The sequence below is a fragment of the Carettochelys insculpta genome, chromosome 31 (genome assembly GCF_033958435.1).
Source record: "Carettochelys insculpta isolate YL-2023 chromosome 31, ASM3395843v1, whole genome shotgun sequence".
In the NCBI taxonomy this organism is placed as follows: Eukaryota; Metazoa; Chordata; order Testudines; family Carettochelyidae; genus Carettochelys; species Carettochelys insculpta.
This window is the reverse complement of record NC_134167.1, coordinates 10,329,534-10,348,599: the sequence shown is the minus strand read 5'-3', so window position 1 is coordinate 10,348,599 and position 19,066 is coordinate 10,329,534. Positions and strand designations below refer to the sequence as shown.

The 19,066-nt window shown below is 46.0% G+C and overlaps 1 protein-coding gene across 1 annotated transcript in view; it reads right to left on the bottom strand.

Annotated features, from left to right (window-relative positions):
• Positions 1–19,066, bottom strand: part of ANTXR1 (ANTXR cell adhesion molecule 1) — a 155,800-nt gene that overhangs the window by 17,243 nt on the left and 119,491 nt on the right. The window contains exons 16-17 of the mRNA XM_074981686.1: positions 16,751–16,918; positions 13,404–13,484 (exon numbers count right to left, since the gene is read on the bottom strand). Coding sequence (XP_074837787.1) covers positions 13,404–13,484; positions 16,751–16,918 — 249 coding nt within the window. The remainder of the gene's footprint in view (positions 1–13,403; positions 13,485–16,750; positions 16,919–19,066) is intronic.

Here is a 19,066-nt window from a genome sequence, read left to right as displayed (position 1 = left end):
ATATCCAACCTACACCTCCTGCTCCTGTAATGAACGTACGTAACAAGGTTTTTCCAAGACTGCAGTAAGAGCTGTCTAGTAGTTAAAACAGGGAATTTGGGAGTACGGACTCCTGGATTCTAACGTATGGTCTAATGGTAAACATGGACAATGTGGTAGTGAGAACTCACAGCTTCTGGTCCCAGACCCTACAAGAAGTATCAGCTGGAGAGCGGAAATAAAGACATGTAGGTTCTACTCCTGGTTCTGTGATCTTGGACAGGTTACTTATTTCATCCTATGCCCTGGCTTCCTCATCTGTAAAACAGATGCCCACCTCACATACTAACCAGGACATAACATGCTTCACTTTGTCACAGCTCTGATCTGTTCCTTCTGGTATATGTGACTGGTCTAGAAAAGCATACCTGTGTCACACGTTAAGGTTAATTTAACTATGCAGTGAAATAGGCTAATTGACCCTGTTGGAGAGATCTGGGCTCAAAATAAGCAGAGTACCTGATAAGCCAGAGTACAAAATAAGACAGAGTATATGGTATGTAGTTTCAAAGTGAAAACTAAAGTCCTATGCTTAAGCAATACCAAAAATGCAGTTTTACATATCTGGATTCTAGAGTCCAGGAAGATGGGGAAGTGGAAAATGAGATTACAGTTTCAATATCAAAACTCTGGCTCACCTGGGCTGCGTCTACACGTGCACGCTACTTCGAAGTAGCGGCAGTAACTTCGAAATAGCGCCCGTCACGTCTACACGTGTTGGGCGCTATTTCGAAGTTGAAATCGACGTTAGGCGGCGAGACGTCGAAGTCGCTAACCCCATGAGCAGATGGGAATAGCGCCCTACTTCGACGTTCAACATCGAAGTAGGGACGTGTAGACGATCCGCGTCCCGCAACATCGAAATAGCGGGGTCCTCCATGGCGGCCATCAGCTGGGGGGTTGAGAGATACTCTCTCTCCAGCCCTTGCGGGGCTCTGTGGTCACCGTGGGCAGCAGCCCTTAGCCCAGGGCTTCTGGCTGCTGCTGCTGCAGCTGGGGGTCCGTGCTGCATATACAGGGTCTGCAACTAGTTGTTGGCTCTGTGTATCTTGCACTGTTTAATGAAAGTGTGTCTGGGAGGGGCCCTTTAAGGGAGCGACTTGCTGTTGAGTCCGCCCCGTGACCCTGTCTGCAGCTGTGCCTGGCTCCCTTATTTCGATGTGTGCTACTTTGGCATGTAGACGTTCCCTTGCTGTGCCTATTTCGATGTTGGGCTGAGCAACGTCGAAGTTGAACATCGACGTTGCCAGCCCTGGAGGACGTGTAGACGTTATTCATCGAAATAGCCTATTTCGATGTCGCAACATCGAAATAAGCTATTTCGAAGTTGGGTGCACGTGTAGACGTAGCCCTGGAGAGATATAAGTGATATATTATGGGACAGGAAGATTTCAGTGCCATTAAAAGGAAATGTCTACTAAATAGTGGCCCATCCAGTTTTACTACATGCTGCTGAGTGTGAGACAAGAAGAAGAAACAGGAGTAAATGGTCCACTCCCCAAGAATGTGATGGTTGAGGAAGGCCACAGGAGACATGCTCAAAGTAACTCTGGTGAAGAAAACCCAAGGGAATCTGGGTTCAGGTGGCTTGGTCATATAAACCTCAGTCCTGATAATGATGTAGGTAAGAGTGTCCAGCAGATCAAGATTGAAGGAAAAAAAAAAAAAAGAACAGAGCACTTTGGAGGGACTGTCCCCCTAGAGCAGACTCCATTGATGCGATTCATACAAGGGAGCAAAATGAAAGAGACTAAGGGCAAATCTACACAAGGGAACAAAGTCGATCTCTGATACACGATTGCCATTAGCTCATTTTTGGGAAAACTGGAAAACCATCAGTTTTTTTTTTTCTGTCAAAAATCCAGAATGATTTATGGATTTTTTAAAAAGACACATCGTATTTCATTTCTTTCCAAACATGTGTCTCTGAAAATACTTCCTGTCTTCTGACCTGCTCCACCCTATGAATTTGCTCCCTGGCTTAGACTCTTCAGAAATCTGTTGCAGACCTACTTACTGCACACGACGGAAAGTTTGACTAGACTTTTCCTTTGGCCAGTTCTGCCTTCTTTGCTTTAAAAAAGAAACCCCTTTTATACTTTTCTTTTCATTCTATGGACCTGCTCCTCGTCCCAGCATTCAGAGGCAACATTTCTTTTCCTGAACTCAGCTGAGAAATGGAAAAACCTTCCCAGACTAAGAAATTTCCCTAGCAACTCAATCCTGGAAATGTCACAGTTCAATGCACAGATGGAGCAGATGCACGCTTCAGTTAAAATCGCACCTAAGTTAGCTGGTGTAAGAAAAAAAAGATCAAGACCACAGTGGCAGGCATTTATACAATGACTCAGAGGTGAAAGCTGCAGGGTTTGGGGTGAGAGGGAAAAGGAATGGAAACATATGAAAAAAGTTTGCTCACCCCTGCTCTAAGGGTATGTCTACACTTCCAGTGGAGTGTAGAGTACAGGCACTACATTCCCAGTGAACACAGCTATAAATTGCAGTGAAGCCCACTGTTTCTTAAACTATGTTCCAGTGAACACTGGTGTTCCATGAACAACTCACAGGTGTGCCATGAGCATTTGGAAAATTACACTGATGGTCAATATTTTCTGATATTAAAATCAGATCCAATGTTACTTCTTCATTGCTGTGATACCTGATTAAATTACTTCATTCCGTTTTTGCTGTTCCTGTTGCTGTTTGGGTTTTTTTTTGTGTTTTTGTTTGTTTGTTTGGTTTTTGTCTGACAACAGTTTTTTAAGAAAATTTTCACGGGTGTTCTGCTTAAAAAATGTTATTGTTTGGTGGTCAGTGTCTCAAAAAAGTTTAAGAAACACTGATGTAAACAGAGTGGCATAGCTTGCAACCAGATGGAGGAGGATAGGTCTACACTGCAATCTGGATTGAAGCCAGGGCCAAATTAACTGTTCTGGTGACCTGGAGCTATTAGATTTTGTTGGAGCCCCCGAAGCTCCAGAGTGGAGCCAAAAATGACAAATGCAAGGACAAATCTTCTAAGGGAAAAATGAAATGCACATACAAAATGAAGACCAACTGGTCAGGCAGTTGTACTACTGAAAAGGATCTGGGGCTTACAGTGGATCACAGATTGAATAAGAATCAGTGAGGTGACGGACTAGTGAAAATAGTCTAATGTCATTCTGGGGTGTATCAACAGGAGTGCTGTGTGTAGGCACAGGAGATAATTGTTCTGCTCTACTCAGCACCTGTGCGGTCTAAGCTGGAGTAATTTATCCACACGGTTTAGGAAAGATGCAGACACAATGGAGAGCAAGCACAATGATAAAAGGGTTAGAAAACTTGACCTAGGAGGAAAGAATAAAAAACCAGGCATGTTCATTCTTGCAACAACGAGACTGAATGGGAGCTTGATAACAAGCTTTGCGTACGTAAAAGAATGTTATAAAGATGACAGTGAACCTTTGTTCTCCATGATCACTGAAGTTAGGTCAGAAGAAATGGATTTACTCTGAACCAAGAGAGATTTAGATTAGATACTAGGAAAAAATGTCCTAATTATATAGGTGGGTAAGCTCTGGAGTAGGCTTCTTAGAGAGGTTCTGGGATTCCCATCACTGGAAGTTTCTAAGAACAGTTTGGACAAACACCTGTCAGGAACAGTCTAGGAATGTTTGGTCTTCCCTCAGCACAGGAGGTTGGACTTGATGTCCCTTTGAGGCCTCTGCCAGTTCTACTGTCCTATAATATAATTAATAAAACCATAGAATCCTCAGGAGGTCATTAAGTCCAGCCCCCTGCCCAAAGCAGGACCAACCCCAACTAAATCATCCCAGCCAGGACTGTGTCATGCTGGAACTTAAAAACCTCTAGGGATGAAAATTTCATCACCTCACTAGGTAACACATTCCAGTGTGTGTGGGAGGGTGGGGGGGATTGGTAGTGTCAGTCAACCAAAAACCTCCTTCCCTTCCTCATTTTGCATAATAGTGTGAAGTTAGGCCCTGATTCAGCAAAACATGTAAGCACGTGCCTAAGTTCCACTGAATTCAAAAAGACTTTAGCACATACCTAAGGAACAGCAAGCATTTCAAGTGTTTTGCAGAATCAGGACCCTAACCATGAATGGTCCGCTATTATATGGACAATGGAACTATTCCAATAAGGCAAATCTTATTCCCTAGCAGGACACATTCCCAGTGAAATCTGAGGTTGACGTTTTGGCATTTCACTGTAGCTTAAAGAAATAACCTGAGTGGGAGGTGGAGAGAATCCTGTGCAGGTTTCATCGTGAAAATAATACTTTTCTCAAGAAAAATGTTCACAGTATTTCAAAGTTGCCTTCTTGTCAGCTAATTAATCAGTTTGTACCAGAGACAATTCAGGGGTCTGCACTGGAAAATTGCAAAAAGAGTATTTATCTGAAAAATACTTCACTGTGTAAGTTTTGGTTAACTTTTGAGGCTTCTTAATTTATATACAATCATGCATGGTTTTCTTACGCTTTTTCCTCCACCTACATGCACAAAAGTAATATGAAAGCAATGAAAATTAAATTACTGTCAGAAACATAAACATTACTTGCTTCCAGCCTTAGACTTCCCAGGCCACATTTGTGCTCCAAGCCCGTTTTTACAATTGACTTCCAAATTCCTGAAAAACAGTCTTCACCATGGAAACACAACTTTCAAGTGCCACTAGCAGGCGCCACAATGATCATTAGGATCCTTTGCGCTAATGAAAGCTCTTCTCCAGAATGATAAAAGGGCCCAAAGATTTAGAAAAAAAACCACAGATGATGTTTTGACTATAAAAATAACCTCATTAATGCAGACAAAAATGCAAACCTAGTCTCTCTTGAATGCGAGGAGACCACAGGAATCCCACGTCACCCTGACTTCCTTGGCTTATGAGAAACAGCTGTGTCTGCTGGTAACCTCAGACCATTTCCAGGTTTGACGCTGAGGAAAGAATTTCACAACCTCTTTGTGTATCTCTGCTTCTCCGAATGAATTCAAAACAGGTCTTGTTTGACCCTCTCCTTTCCTTTTGCTTTGCAATGGAAAACACACTTCAGACCCCCCCCCCCCGTTATTGTAAACAAGGGCTAGCTGCACATTTTGTCCTTGCCGATACAAAGGAAAGGGAGACGTGTGACTCGCTGAGGCAGAGATAAATACCATGGGCTGGATCCTCAACTGATCTCAATTGGCAGAGTCTCAATGGGCTGTTAGACAAAAAGACAGCTTCCAGGAATGCTGAGATCTGATAGTCATATGATATGATGTGCACATCATAATGATGCTGAACCCTGCCACAGTTGTACTGTGCCTTCCACCCCGGAGTCTCAAACACCCTTGCTAACAGTATTCACGCCTCACAGCACCACAAGAGATTAGTACAGATTGAAATTATCTAATCCAGCATCCTTTGGGATGTGACTGGTGCCAGATGAGAGAATTTACCAGAGCGTGGGAGGTCACTATTATCTAGCACATTACCAACACTTTCACTGCCTACTGGGCTCTTAGAAGACACTTAGGGGTAAATTACAGGTAGACAACAGCACAGAGCACTGACAGCCAGGCCTGGTGGTTGGAAGCAAACTTTATGGGACCTCAGGAAACTTGGCCACTCCCGTGATAAATGGTCATCCAGCTAACTAAAATCATGACATACGGATGTTGCCAGATGAGAGAGTTGTGTATTACAGAGGTTCAACCTGTATGCTTACATCCATGTGCTGATTATGGGCATAACTGTTGATTTCAGTGGGCTTTGGATCCGGCACTAAGGGCTGGGTTTCCAAAGGGTTGGAGGCAGGGTTTTCCCAAGCAGGGGTGGGACCCAGGGCAACCCCCCTGCACCACAGGCCCCACCAGCTCCCCACTCAACCCAGAGATTACCTGGGGCAGGGCACAGTGGTAGACAGCAGCAGCCAGGCTTCCTCCCCCTGCACCCTGCAGCAGCAAGTGGCAGACTGTTCCACTCAGCCATCCCTTCCTGGTCCACTGAGCCCCACTTCTCTGCAGGGGCTGGGAGCAAAGGCTGCTTCCTGCTGCTGTGGGGAATGGGGGCTCAGAGGGCCGTGATCTGGTGGAGCAGAGCAAGCTGCCGCTGGCGCCACCCATGTGGTATGTGCAGGGAGTGGGGGTGAGGGGAGGTGACCCTCTGCTGCTGTTGCCTGCCCCTGTCTCTGCACCCTGTCCTGTCCATACAACGGCTGGGACAGCTGCTGCAGTGCCCCCAAAAGCACAGGGCCTGGTGCAGCCACCACACCTTGTCCGGTGGATGGAACTGTTGTGGATGGAGGCACAGCTGTCTAAGCCAAGGCATTAGCTCTTCCAAAGCCCTGTGCAGCTGCTGCTGCATCCTGTAGCACCTAATGTTCCCCATGTGGTGCCTAACCACCTGCCAGTGGGCCTCATGAGCTAGGTGCCCGCAGGGCTTGTTCTGGTAGGTGCTCAAAGCAGACCTAACCCCCCACAGAAAGTAAAGAAGCAGCAGCCCCCCACTCCCATTCACAATAACCAGAGCACCCAACTTGGTGGTGTCAGGCTGGGGCCCATGCTCTTCTTCTGATGCCGGCACAGGGGGGATTTGAACCAAAGTCTCCCCAATCCCCAGGTAGATGGGGAGTGCTTCAATTTTTCAGACAGGGCTGACCAGCCTTTGCTGCCTAATTCACTGTGTTTATCCATTGGTCCATACAGCTTCCCCTTAATGGAGCTGAGCACATATCTTTTGCCTACTTGTTCTCTTTCTCCTGGTCTATGCCTGCTGCTCACAGCCCTCTGCTGTGAGCCCCTTGGGGCCAGGACCACCCTACTTACCTAGGATGCTGCAGGGAGCCCCATAAATAAACAATCCCTATGCGATGCAATGCTGAAACAAGAAGCAGGAGGCACGCTGCTGACAAGTCCATCTCAGGGGCTGGCAGTGCTTAAAGGAACTGATTAGTTACTTCAAAAGACAGTTTATATGAAAGTGGTGTCATCCTGGGCTCTGGTCCAAATTACTTTTCAGCCTCCAAAATAAACCAAGATTCTTTTCAGTTACTTTGCCTCTCGCTTTATTTGTTTAGCTCTCTATGTTTCTGCAGAACAAGCATGAGTATTAATGTGCCCATGTAGTTCATCGAGAGGTTGGACATCAACTCTTTTTTGGGGGAGGGGAGAAAATGGAAAGAAAATAAGGTGCAAATGGCTTTCACAATGGCCTTCTTGTAGCTTTTTGGGAATAACACATGCTGAAGGGCTCCTGTCCTCATATTTTCAAGTGACTCTTTACAAGTCTTCCCTTTCGCCTGCAACAAGCCTCCAAATATTTATTAAGCCTTTCCTGAGAATACACAGTGCAAAGTTTCTCATGGTAGAGGAAACACAGGGTTCTGGGGTACTGAATATGAAATGGATTAATTTTGAGGCTACTGGACTCAGAATGGACCTTGTGGGACTTTTTAATCATCTCACTTCCAGACTGATAGACGGGGCCCAGGCTGCCTATGTTCACTGCACACTGTCTGGACTGGATGGCAATGACACTGACTTCATGGCTCCAAGCAGCATGAAAATATGCAGCATTGTTCTGAGAATCAGCCCTGCAGAGGGAAGAATGGGGGTGCCACAACTTTCGCGCAAGGGCAGCAGGAGACGGCAGACTAATGAGAGATGGGTCCCCTCTTTGATTTGCAGAACCAGACCTACGTCTGGGAGCATTTGGGGGAACCCATTCGATTACAGAGATCAGATCTGGATCCCAGCTACCCCTCTGAATATACTTCTGTGCTCAACAGCTCTGGGAAGCAGACGGCAGAAGCTGCTGAGGAGGCAGCTCTCACATCTGGTGGAACTCTCGTCGATGGGTTTGTATGTGAATTGTTTCAGTGCATTGCCGCTGGAGATAGTGAATTTCTGCCTGGAGACAGGGTGAACAAAGTAACTGCTCTAAACAAGAGGGATCTGTGCTCCCATGGGTACAGATTGAGGTCTATATTTGGGGAGTGGAGGGACACTTTTAGTCAGTCCAGCAGGACTGTGCATGGGCACTTGTGCACTTGCCTACTGCAGCTCAGGTGATTGTCTTTAATACATGTGGAACCTCTCTACTCCGACACCTTTGGGACCTGAACCAGAGAATTTGCCAAACCACAGAAGGTCAATTTTGTCTAACAACATTACCAACACTTCCACTGCTAACTGGCCTCTTAGAAGACATTTAGTGGCCAATTAGAGCTAAAGAACAGCACAGAACACTGAGAGCCAGGACTGGTGGCTGTAAGCAAACTTTATGGGACTACAAGAAACCTGGAAAAGTGGACATCTAGTGAGGAAAAATCATGCCAGACCACGGATGTTACCAGGACAGAGAGTGCTGAACCAGAGGGGTTCAACCTATAATGTTTTTTTTTACTGGGGGACAGTGCTATGGAAAAAAGGAGGTGGCTCAGGAGAGAATTTCTAAGCCATGGCTGACCTGCCCCAAGTGGCAGTAATGCTAAGCACTGAGAGTTTGACTGCCTGAAGTTTCTTTCCCTCTGAAGCTGGCAAGACCCAGCATTTGCACACGGCTCCAGCGTTATCAGGGCTGCTGTTTCAAACCAGCTGTGGCTCTGCTTTAAAATCACAAGGATTCCCCTGGAAGCACTGATGCCAGCAGCCTGGGCTTGTTTACTTAGCTTCTGTCTGGAGCATTCAAATACCTGCCTTGTCTGTCAGCACAAAGGACAAAAACAGGATAAAAAGCAAATCCATCACGTCGATTGCTGTGAAATACCCCATGACTGCAAATCACCACACCATGCCAAAGATTTCCCAACCCGGTGAGAACATGGCTGAGCTTTGCTGCTGCTGCTGCCAATGCACTAGCTCAGGGCGGTGGAACTTTCAGTGGGGGATGCCCCAACCCTGGGGGAGCACGAAATTTTATAAGGGTGGGGTGCAGCAAGATCAGCTGCTTGGTCTCAGGCTCATTCTTCTCATTACAAATATTGAAACCTGTTACCATTTTTATGCCTGTGTGTTCACATTTATATACCGATTAATAAAGTTTTTACATTCTACAGACTTATTGTCTTACATGTGCCTAAAGTTTTTTTTTTCCATACGAACATAACTGAAATTTCCATCAGTTTGGACTACATTAGACAGGTGTGTGTGTGTGTGTGTGCGCGCGCAGGGGGGAGTCGGGGGCTGCTAATTGCAGGGATGAAAAGTGGGGCCCAACGTAAAAAGTTTGCTTGGCCCTGCACTAGCTAGGCTGGGTCTCTTACAATCACATGCCACCGCCCAGCTTGCAGATGTCAGCAAGAATCTCTCAACCTTACCATGTTGGTGACTGTTTTCTGCTGATCAACCCGGCACAAGAGACACGTAACTGTGAGTGTGGGTGGGGATGAATGTGAGGTGTCTGCCTGTATAATTGTGCGTGGGATAACTGTGAATGCATGTGTAGCTGCACGTGTGGCTCTACACATGGCTCTGTGCACACACACGATGCTTGAAACAGAGACCTCAGCTGAAAGACAATCACGTGCAAGTACCAAACAGAATGCTAAACAAGATGCACCATCTTCCTCACCCGCCTCTGACAGGGATGCATCCCCAATGGAATGACTGTGATACAAAGGAAGAAACCGAACCAAAGCTGCCCAGCCAGACTCCACGCCACAGAACTGTCCTCCGTTCCTGACCGTGGGACTCTCGCTGATGGGATTGTTTATATCTATGGAAATTTCATGGCATTGCAATGTGACATGTTGCAGAAGAAACACACCCTTTGCATAAGTAGAACTTCTGCATGTTGCTTTAGGTCCTCCCAGGCATCCTTTCTGTGCAGCTTTCCCCTTTTTCATTTTGAGAAGGGAAATGTTATGTTTTATTTTTGCCAGGGAAATGAAACGATTAACATGGACAGCTTCAGCCTGCATCTTTAATCACCCTAGCTGCGTCTACACGTGCACGCTACTTCGAAGTAGCGGCACCAACTTCGAAATAGCGCCCGTCGCGTCTACACGCGTCGGGCGCTATTTCGAAGTTAACTTCGACGTTAGGCGGCGAGACGTCGAAGTCGCTAACCTCATGAGGAGATAGGAATAGCGCCCTACTTCGACGTTCAACGTCGAAGTAGGGACCGTGTAGACGATCCGTGTCCCGCAACATCGAAATTGCTGGGTCCTCCATGGCGGCCATCAGCTGGGGGGTTGAGAGATGCTCTCTCTCCAGCCCCTGCGGGGCTCTATGGTCACCATGGGCAGCAGCCCTTAGCCCAGGGCTTCTGGCTGCTTCTGCGGCAGCTGGGGATCTATGCTGCAGGCACAGGGTCTGCAACCAGTTGTCAGCTCTGTGTATCTTGTGTTGTTTAGTGCAACTGTGTCTGGGAGGGGCCCTTTAAGGGAGCGGCTTGCTGTTGAGTCCGCCCTGTGACCCTGTCTGCAGCTGTGCCTGGCATCCCTATTTCCATGTGTGCTACTTTGATGTGTAGACGTTCCCTCGCTGCGCCTATTTCGATGTTGGGCTGAGCAACGTCGAAGTTGAACATCGACGTTGCTGGCCCTGGAGGACGTGTAGACGTTATTCATCGAAATAGACTATTTCGATGTCGCAACATCGAAATAAGCTATTTCGATGTTGGCTGCACGTGTAGACGTAGCCCCTTTGAAAGTTCAAGCATGACAGTCCTTCACACTGCAGCACTTTCTGTCTAAGGACCTCAAAGCTTCACACCTCTTCTATGTTCTGTGATCCTCCTAATTTTGCCAACAGAGGAAACTGAAGAACAGAGAGGGTAAGCAACTTGCTCTACACCACCTCCTGAGTCAGTGGGCCTAGAGCCCATGGGTACCTCTAAACAGCAAAAAAAGAAGACCCATGGCAGTGAGTCTCAGAGTCAGAGTCAGCCGATCTGGATACACAGTGCTTGTGTCACAGAGCTAAAAATAACGGTGTTGACATCTGGGCTTGGGCTGGAATCTGGGCTCTGAAACACAGCAAGGGGGGAAGATCTCAGAACCTAGGTACCAGTCCAATCCCACATGTCTACGCTGCTATACGTTGGTCCCATAGCAGTGCCTTGTGAGCCTGAGGCAACTGGCCTGGACTCTGGGACTTGCTGCTACAGTTTGGTTTTTTTTTCCTCATTAGTTCACTTTAATTCTGAAAGAGAACATCCACACAGGGGTATTTGTGACATCACACCTTTAGTTAACTTGGATTAGTTTTCAGGAATGTGCCCTTTTAGACGAGTTACTGCACTGCCTGGACCTATATATGGATGCAAAACCAGTCAAAGAAAAACTGAACCAACAACGTGTACAGGAAGTCCAAAAGTATAAATGAGTCCAAATAAAAATTAGATAAATTTATGAAGTTCAATAGCAATAAGTTCAGTGGTTACTAGCTAATACAACCCCATGTACTGAGTGTCCTTGCAACCCCATTTGCTGGAAGCTGGGACTGGATGAATCACTTGGAATTGCCTATTGTGTTCATCTTCTCTGAAGCATCTGGCACTGGCCAGTATTAGAAACAGAACACATGGCTGGATGTCTTATTGGTCTGACCAGGTATGGCCATTCTTATGTTTATGTGTACACAGAAGGCTCTCAGTTATAATGGTGTACATCACTATTAACTCTACTGGCTTCAGTGAAGTTACTCGGGATTTTCCCAGGAGTACTGAGGTCAGAATCTCTCAAAGAGCATATTCTTAGCTCATCAACATAAACCATCAATCCATACACAGAAAAAAAATCACAACTGGTACTCAGATCTCTGTGGGGAAAGTTTGCACAAACTACCTGGCATCAGCAATTAGTGGAGTGTAAATTCCTCCCAGAAATGGATATCAGACAACGAAGCCATTTTCGCAATTTTCCCCTTGAGGGCAGAAAGTATTAAAACTTTTATTCAGAAACCCTACCCCCCACACTGTCATTTGTTTGGCAGCCAATGGAAACCTCCACAGGGAGCCAAACATTACATAACTATGGATCACTAGAAAAAATATTGCATGGTTCTTAGTACCATTCTTGTCGAGCTGAATTTCCTGAAATCTTCTGAACTGAACCCACCAGTGTGAACAAACTGAGCCAAATGCATTCCTAATGTAACACTTTGGCACTCAGCTGATTTATACCAGGGATAAATTTGGCCTTCTCTCTGCTCATTGTATACATAACAAGTACAATTAACAGATAACTCACTTCTGCCACGCTAGCTATTGATAGGCATATGCTTGTGTGGGTGTATGTACACAAACACACACATATAAAGATACACGCACAAATGATGATAGTGCATTGTTAATGTTGCACACTTGCACATGTAAAGACACAAGAAGTCCAGAAATGCAAAACTTGCAGTTCCTTCAGTTTTGTCAGTGGACACATGTTGCATATCTTGTACGTACTCTGATATGTATTTTAGAACATAAACTATGTCTATTAATCTACATGGTTAAGGAGAATTAAAAATAGGCATAGAAGACACTTTATAGGTGAAATACAACAAAACATTGGTGTTGGTGCCTCAATTCCTCCTTTCATCTTCTTGCAGAACACAAGAGTCCACTGACTTTAATGGATTCTATTGTCCCTTTCTCTAAAGATGAGTAACAGGTAATCATAAGAACACATGAATAGATGCAGACATATTATCTGTGTTCCTTCTGTATATTAATTATTCATAGAGCTGTGAGCCCAGGTTCTAACGTAGACTGAGCAACCATGAGAAGAGATATCCCACCACACTACATTGCATACCTCCCTTCTTCACTTATGGAGAGACTTGTCATCTGCTAGAAATTAATATTGGAGAACCAACAGCTTTATGAAGTACCAAATTAAGACACGCAAAACACTGTGGGTCTCAATCTGCAATCCCTGAACAGGAAGAACTCCAATCGACTTTAAAATTATGGTGCAAAATCCTAGCTCCATTGCAGCCAATGGCTGACGTCAGGATTTCACCCTTAGAGTGTAAAAATGAGTACTGTGTTCTCTGAGCTATGAGAAACATGTGTGCATTTTTCTTCCACATCCAAGGCTCTAGCTAATTGAAAAGCATTATAAAATTATAAGAGCAAAACTATATCAGGTAGATCCTTTCTGCACAGATGGACAATTGCTATTGCAATAACCACCTCAATAGGACTCTGAACCAAAGGAATTTGAACCTTTATGAATTTCAGTTGCAAACAAAGTTTGTGCAAGTGGCTAAGGTTTTGTTTCTGAGATGCCATGTTGTTATATAACAACAGGGACAGGTATCTTTAGGCTATGTGACCATTCAGTCCCACCGGAGAAGGAAATTGGAAAGTCTGCAAGTTTAGGTGTGTTTTTTTTTTTTCTAAAAGTCCAATAAATGCTATAAAAGGGACAGTACCTGGTCTCCAGGCTGGGGGCGCATCACAGAGACACGATCATAGCCTTTCCGCAGAAGCACCCAGAGAGCATCCAACTTGCCCTGCAGTTACAAGAAATATAGTGAATTATTCCGGATATAATCAACATACATTTGATGGAAAGCGCAATTCAGGGGCAGCCAGAAATTAATATTGGAGAATCAACAGCTTTATGAAATTTGAAATTAAGACACACAAGACCTTTGTAAGAAACTGGGAATAGGTGACTGGGGATGGATCACTTGAGAGTCACCTGTTCTGTTCATTCACTCTGGGGCACCTGGCACTGGCCACTGTCAGAAGACAGAATATTGGGCTAGAATGAACCTTTGGTCTGACTCAATCTGGCTGTTATGTTCTCTAGTTTGATAAAATTGAATGCAGTGTTTGTGAAAGGTTCTAGATAATCAGTCCTGGACTGCAGGGCTGACAGCCACCCACACACCTGGGTCAAGGTGTGTGGGCTCCCTCCCATTTTGACTTTATATAAATAGAGTCAATTCTTGACAAAAAAATTTGAAGAGCAATAACATCTGAAAACTGAAAGAGGGTTATTTTTTGCCTGAAAATATTCAATTTTAGGAAGGAAGGAAGGAAGGAAGGACTCTAAGGAAAGAGAACATTTTCTGGTTTGTAAGGGATCAGAGGCCCACAATGGAAGATCAGATGAGGAGAAGAAGGCTAGGGGAGGTAGAAGGAAGGCAAGGATCATGACTCGAAGAAGTGGGGCAGACCAGGTTCAGAGCTACATGGATAATGAATTTTTTGGTTTGCTGCATTTCTCCATTTCAGCTGCGCAAAGGAATTAGCAAACTGTTCTAAATGCTCCATTTTCCATTGATCCTTGGATGATTTAAGCTCATAAGTACATAAGAAAAAACCTTACTGGCTCAATTCGAGGATCCACCTAGCCCAGGAGCCTGTCTTCTGACAGTGGCCAATTCCAAGCGTTTCAGAGCAAATGAAACAGAATAATAGGCCATAAGTTCTGGAACTAGGGCCATGGGGGATACTGCAGCACTCTCTGTCTTAAAGCGGTTTCCATTATATACAGGGTTTAGAATTGGGTTGAATGGCTCTCAGCACCCCCACTATACAAATTGTTCCAGCATCCCTGGAACAGGCAATCATCAAATGAATCCACCAATTTAAATGGGATTATACAATTACAGATGATCATTTTTTAATCAAATGAAAGAATGTTTAAGAGGAAAAAGCCATTTTGGACCATCCAAATAGGTAATGACACAAAATTCTGCTGTCTGACGACACTTAAAGCCCAGGATATTTCGAGCTACAATATATCTACTCTCAACTAAGAGCAGTCCATCTCCACTACAGAGGCTCCTGGGGGAGGAAAGGTAAAGGGAAGACAAACTCCATTGATAAAGTGAAAAAAGCCAGGAACTTCCAAGTTAAGGATGACACATGTGCTGCTGTGCGAAGAGAAGGATCAATAGTGCAGGAAGAAAAATGATTACCCCTAAAATGTGAATTTACTGCTTAACTTTCCTCAAATGTCTTTCCTGAGATCTGGTTTTGTGACCTTCTCCTTTATGAAGACTTCTTTTTTGTTACCAGATGGCAATGTGCACATTATTTATCTTCCACCCTTTGAGGGAAGAAGCCTTTTAAGCCATGTCATGAAACCAGCGGGAATGGAATGCCTTGTTTAGCCAATGGAGAATCATGGGCACTTCGAACTCTGGAATGAAGGAAAACTGAAGATGAACACTCGCAGACATTTCCAGTGAGGGAGGCCAGTTAGTTGGTGGAACATTCGCCCACAGGAAACAGTGCACAGTTACGTGTAATTTTAGAGCAGACTGGAAAAAGCACACAAAGATTAGCAGTTCTGCTTTGGCTGGGCACGTGGACCTAATGACCTAATAGATCTTTCCCGCCCCAGACTTTGGTGATTATGTGCGAACTTCCTTGCATGACATAATGCAAATTAATCTCTTTAAGGTCATGTTGTCCAGGGAAAAGATCTTGCCAAGAGTGGAATGGGGTGCTGGAAATTTTTCATTGGCATGGGAAGGACAGTAGCAGAACCTCAAGTTCACAGAAATTGTTCCATCTTTTCAATCAAGTTTCTACTGACTGTATTCAGGGAGTCTTGGATACTGTCAATTCTGCCTTCATTTGGGAGTAGTCCAGCAGAAGCGGCAGACGGCAGTGCCTGCAAGCCCAAGGCCATGTGGAACCCCAATCAACTGCCTCCCTCCCGCCCAGAACCTGCATCCCAGGCTGGCTGCGTCCTCCTGCATACTGAACCCCTTTTTTTGGCCACACCTTGGAGGCTCAGGAAATCTGCTAGCTCCAGGCCCAGAAGAGTTAATCTGGCCATGACAACAGGCTATTTATTAAGTAAGAGTGGAGGTTAGGTTCTTCCGTCTCTGCACACAGGGAATGGAAAACCTGTCTGTCTTTGCAGGAGCTTCAGGCATGAGCCAGGGAGAAAGCACTTTCAAAGGGTTAGCTGCACCACTGCAAGAGTCCAGGGTCCATTCCACAACCATATTCTGGCTGCTCTGTACCACTTCAAAGCAGCCCTAAAGTTAGCTCAACCAGCCACTTGAGGATCTCTATGGCCTAGTGGAACACTTGGGCAGCGGGAGGATGCAGCAGAAGGAAGAAAGTGCATGGAGGGGGCTCCTTTATGCTGAACTACGCTTAAGACATCGGTATCTGATGCAAATTAGTACAGCCATTGGATGGCCGCCTGGGCCTGAGAACTTAATCCAAAGGCTCTCTCACTGCTTTAACCTTTGCACATGAACACTCTCCATAAGGCTGTACATGTGTTTACAACATATCTGCTGAAACTTTCTATGTACTATGCCAGTGGTCCCCAATGTTTTCACTAACATGGCACACTTCAAGGAGACAGACAATTCCATGGCACACCCACTCTTTTAGCTGAATTGATTGCTTATAAACGTCACATTTACTTACCTTTACTGTGGTTACAGTCTTACTAGAGAGGTTTGCAACACAGCAGTGCATACAACACAAGGATCAAATGCATTCCAGCTGCCTCTTGGCATGAACAAGGTACTGCAGGGTCAGCATTTCCTCTCATGGTGGCTCTGCAAAAAGCCACTTAGAGGCAAGGGAGGGGAGATGGATGAAATCCACACCAGCTGGGACTCAAGCATCCTTGCTGTTTGAGCCCCAGCTGGTGAGAGGTCATCAATTTCCCCCTGTGGTGGCTCTGCAAATACCCACAGGGAGGAGAAATTAATGAAATTTCACAGCACACTTGAACAGTTCTCGCGGCACACTGGTTGAAAACCACTGCACTATGCAACTGGATGAGCCCTACCTTGATTGGCGTGTACCACCTCCTGGGAGAAGAGGACCTGCGCATGTTATTCCCCAGATTCCTGGGTTCTGGGAATTCATATTCTTGCTCTGGCATCTTCACCCTGGCATTCTTGGCTTTCTCTAGCTTAGCCCCTTCTTCTGTGGAACCCTTTTCTCCCCAGCGGACCTAGGTAGAAAAACATCAGTGGGATATTAAAACAGCATCTGCTATTGAAGGTACGGCTGCAACACTGGATCTGGAGTTGTGTTTCCCCATTGTTCATATTGGCTGCTTGGGTCTCAACCTGAGGCTTTGGGTGCTGGGATCTGGGGTTTTGGTTCAGTCCTATCTCTCCTGATTGCAGCTGCCAGGATTTCCCTCTCTTCGCATTTTGGCACATTCAGATACTGGGTTTTCCAGAAGTGGAGAGAATTGTTTGTCTCAGGGAAGACAATTGCCATACAGCATCTAAATATCTTTCCTTATCTAAAACCTGATTCTGAAACCATCAGTCAAGTGGAAAGTCTTCATTCATGCATGAAGTCCCACTGGAGTCAACAGGGTCAGATGCTTGTGCTGGGATTGGTAGAAGATACACCCCTGTGACAGTTCAAGGTCCCATCCCTATTCTGGCTACTCTGCAATTCCCCAGTGGAACAATGATTACTAAACCACTGAAACAACTCACAGTGGGATGAAGACTTTAAATTGAGATAGGATGTTTCTCTAAGGCGGTGCAGTATGTAACTACACACATTGTGCAGCAGGGTCTCAGTGTCACTCCTGGGCCCCACTGGCTGTAGGTTACTGAAGGGTGTCAGAAAACAACAAGGCTTTAACATTTGTATGGCATCAAAGACAAAAGTCCCAAAGCTTTTTCTCCTTTGCTCCACTGAGCAAGGAGAAAATGGGAAAGGCACTGTTAGTATGGGCCACACCTGGTGGTGATGGGCTATTGACAGGGTGCATTTATTTTAAGGGGAAAAAAAATCCCATTTTGGAGTTTTATTAAAAATTGATTCCTGACCCAGTGCAGCTCTGATGAATTCCTTGAGGCAGCTACAGACAAGCCAATATGGTGTTTTTATGGAGGCAACAGAAGTATATTGCCCTCCAGCAAACCAATGTGGCAGAGACGACTGGTGTGACGATTCCAGAGGGGGACACAAGGCACCTGCCCTACCCCTGCTTCACCCGTGCCCCACCCTCTCCTGCCCATTGTCTGCCTGTGCACTGCCATCTCCCCACCCCTGCTCCACCCGCTCCCCCCCGTCTCTTCCTGCAGAAGTAACCGCGCTGCTTCCAGGAAGTGCAGGGGCAGTCACCCTGCTGGAGCGACATGTTCTGAGAACAGCGTGAGCTAGGAAGCATGGACTGCTCACTGGCTGTGCCTGGGGCATGGCGCTGACAGTGTGGGTGGGTGGGGGGAGATGCTAGGGGTGCACTGGACCTCTGCAACTTGGCTTAGGAGTGGTCTACACTTAAAGCGCTGCAGCTGCGCTAATGAGGCGCTTCAGTGCAGACATTACCTATGCTGATGGGAGGGGTTCTCCTACCAGTGTAGGTCCCCCACCTCCTTGGGCACCAGGAGCTAGGCTGACAGAAGAATTCTCTATTGGTCTCTACACGGGGGTGGGAGTTAGGTGAATTTAACTGGGTCAAGCAGGACCACCCAGGGGGCAGAGGGGCATACAGGAGGCAGCTGCACACGGGCCTGACATTTCAAAGGGGCCTGGAGCTCTGTCCACTGTGGGCCCCTCTGAAACGCTGCAACAGTGCTGATCCACCATTCTGTGTGGCTCTGAGGGAGGGGAGGGAGTCCCAGTGCTGTGGTTTAAGTGGCACTAGAGGCTGACAGTCCTAGGCCCAGCCCCTTCCACTTTAGGCCCTGCCCCTTCTGGACATGGAGCCAGGCCCCGTCCCATCTTGCCCTGGGACTCATGGTGTCTGCTGGCCCACTGAGCAGAGGTGTGGATATTTCACACCTCTGAAGACACAGTTAAACTGATTTAACTTTCTCATGTAGACCAGGTCTTAGATGTGCATACAAGGTGGGAGAGAGACCTGATTCCCTGAAATCTTCTTCTTCCAGACCCCACTTTGGACCTTTCCACATAGGCCCAATTTTCTTCCTCTGTCTCTCTCCTCACTTGGAGTTCTCAGCCATTTTATAAGGCCCAAGTGCTGCTCAGGCTGTCATCTGACCCCCATTAGTTCTGTCTGGGAGGCAAACAACTGCATCTCAGAGAGGACTGGTCACAATCCTTCCCCATGGAGCCAGTCACACAATAGTGAAAGGAAGTGCCATGTTCCTCAGTAGAATGAAACAAAAAA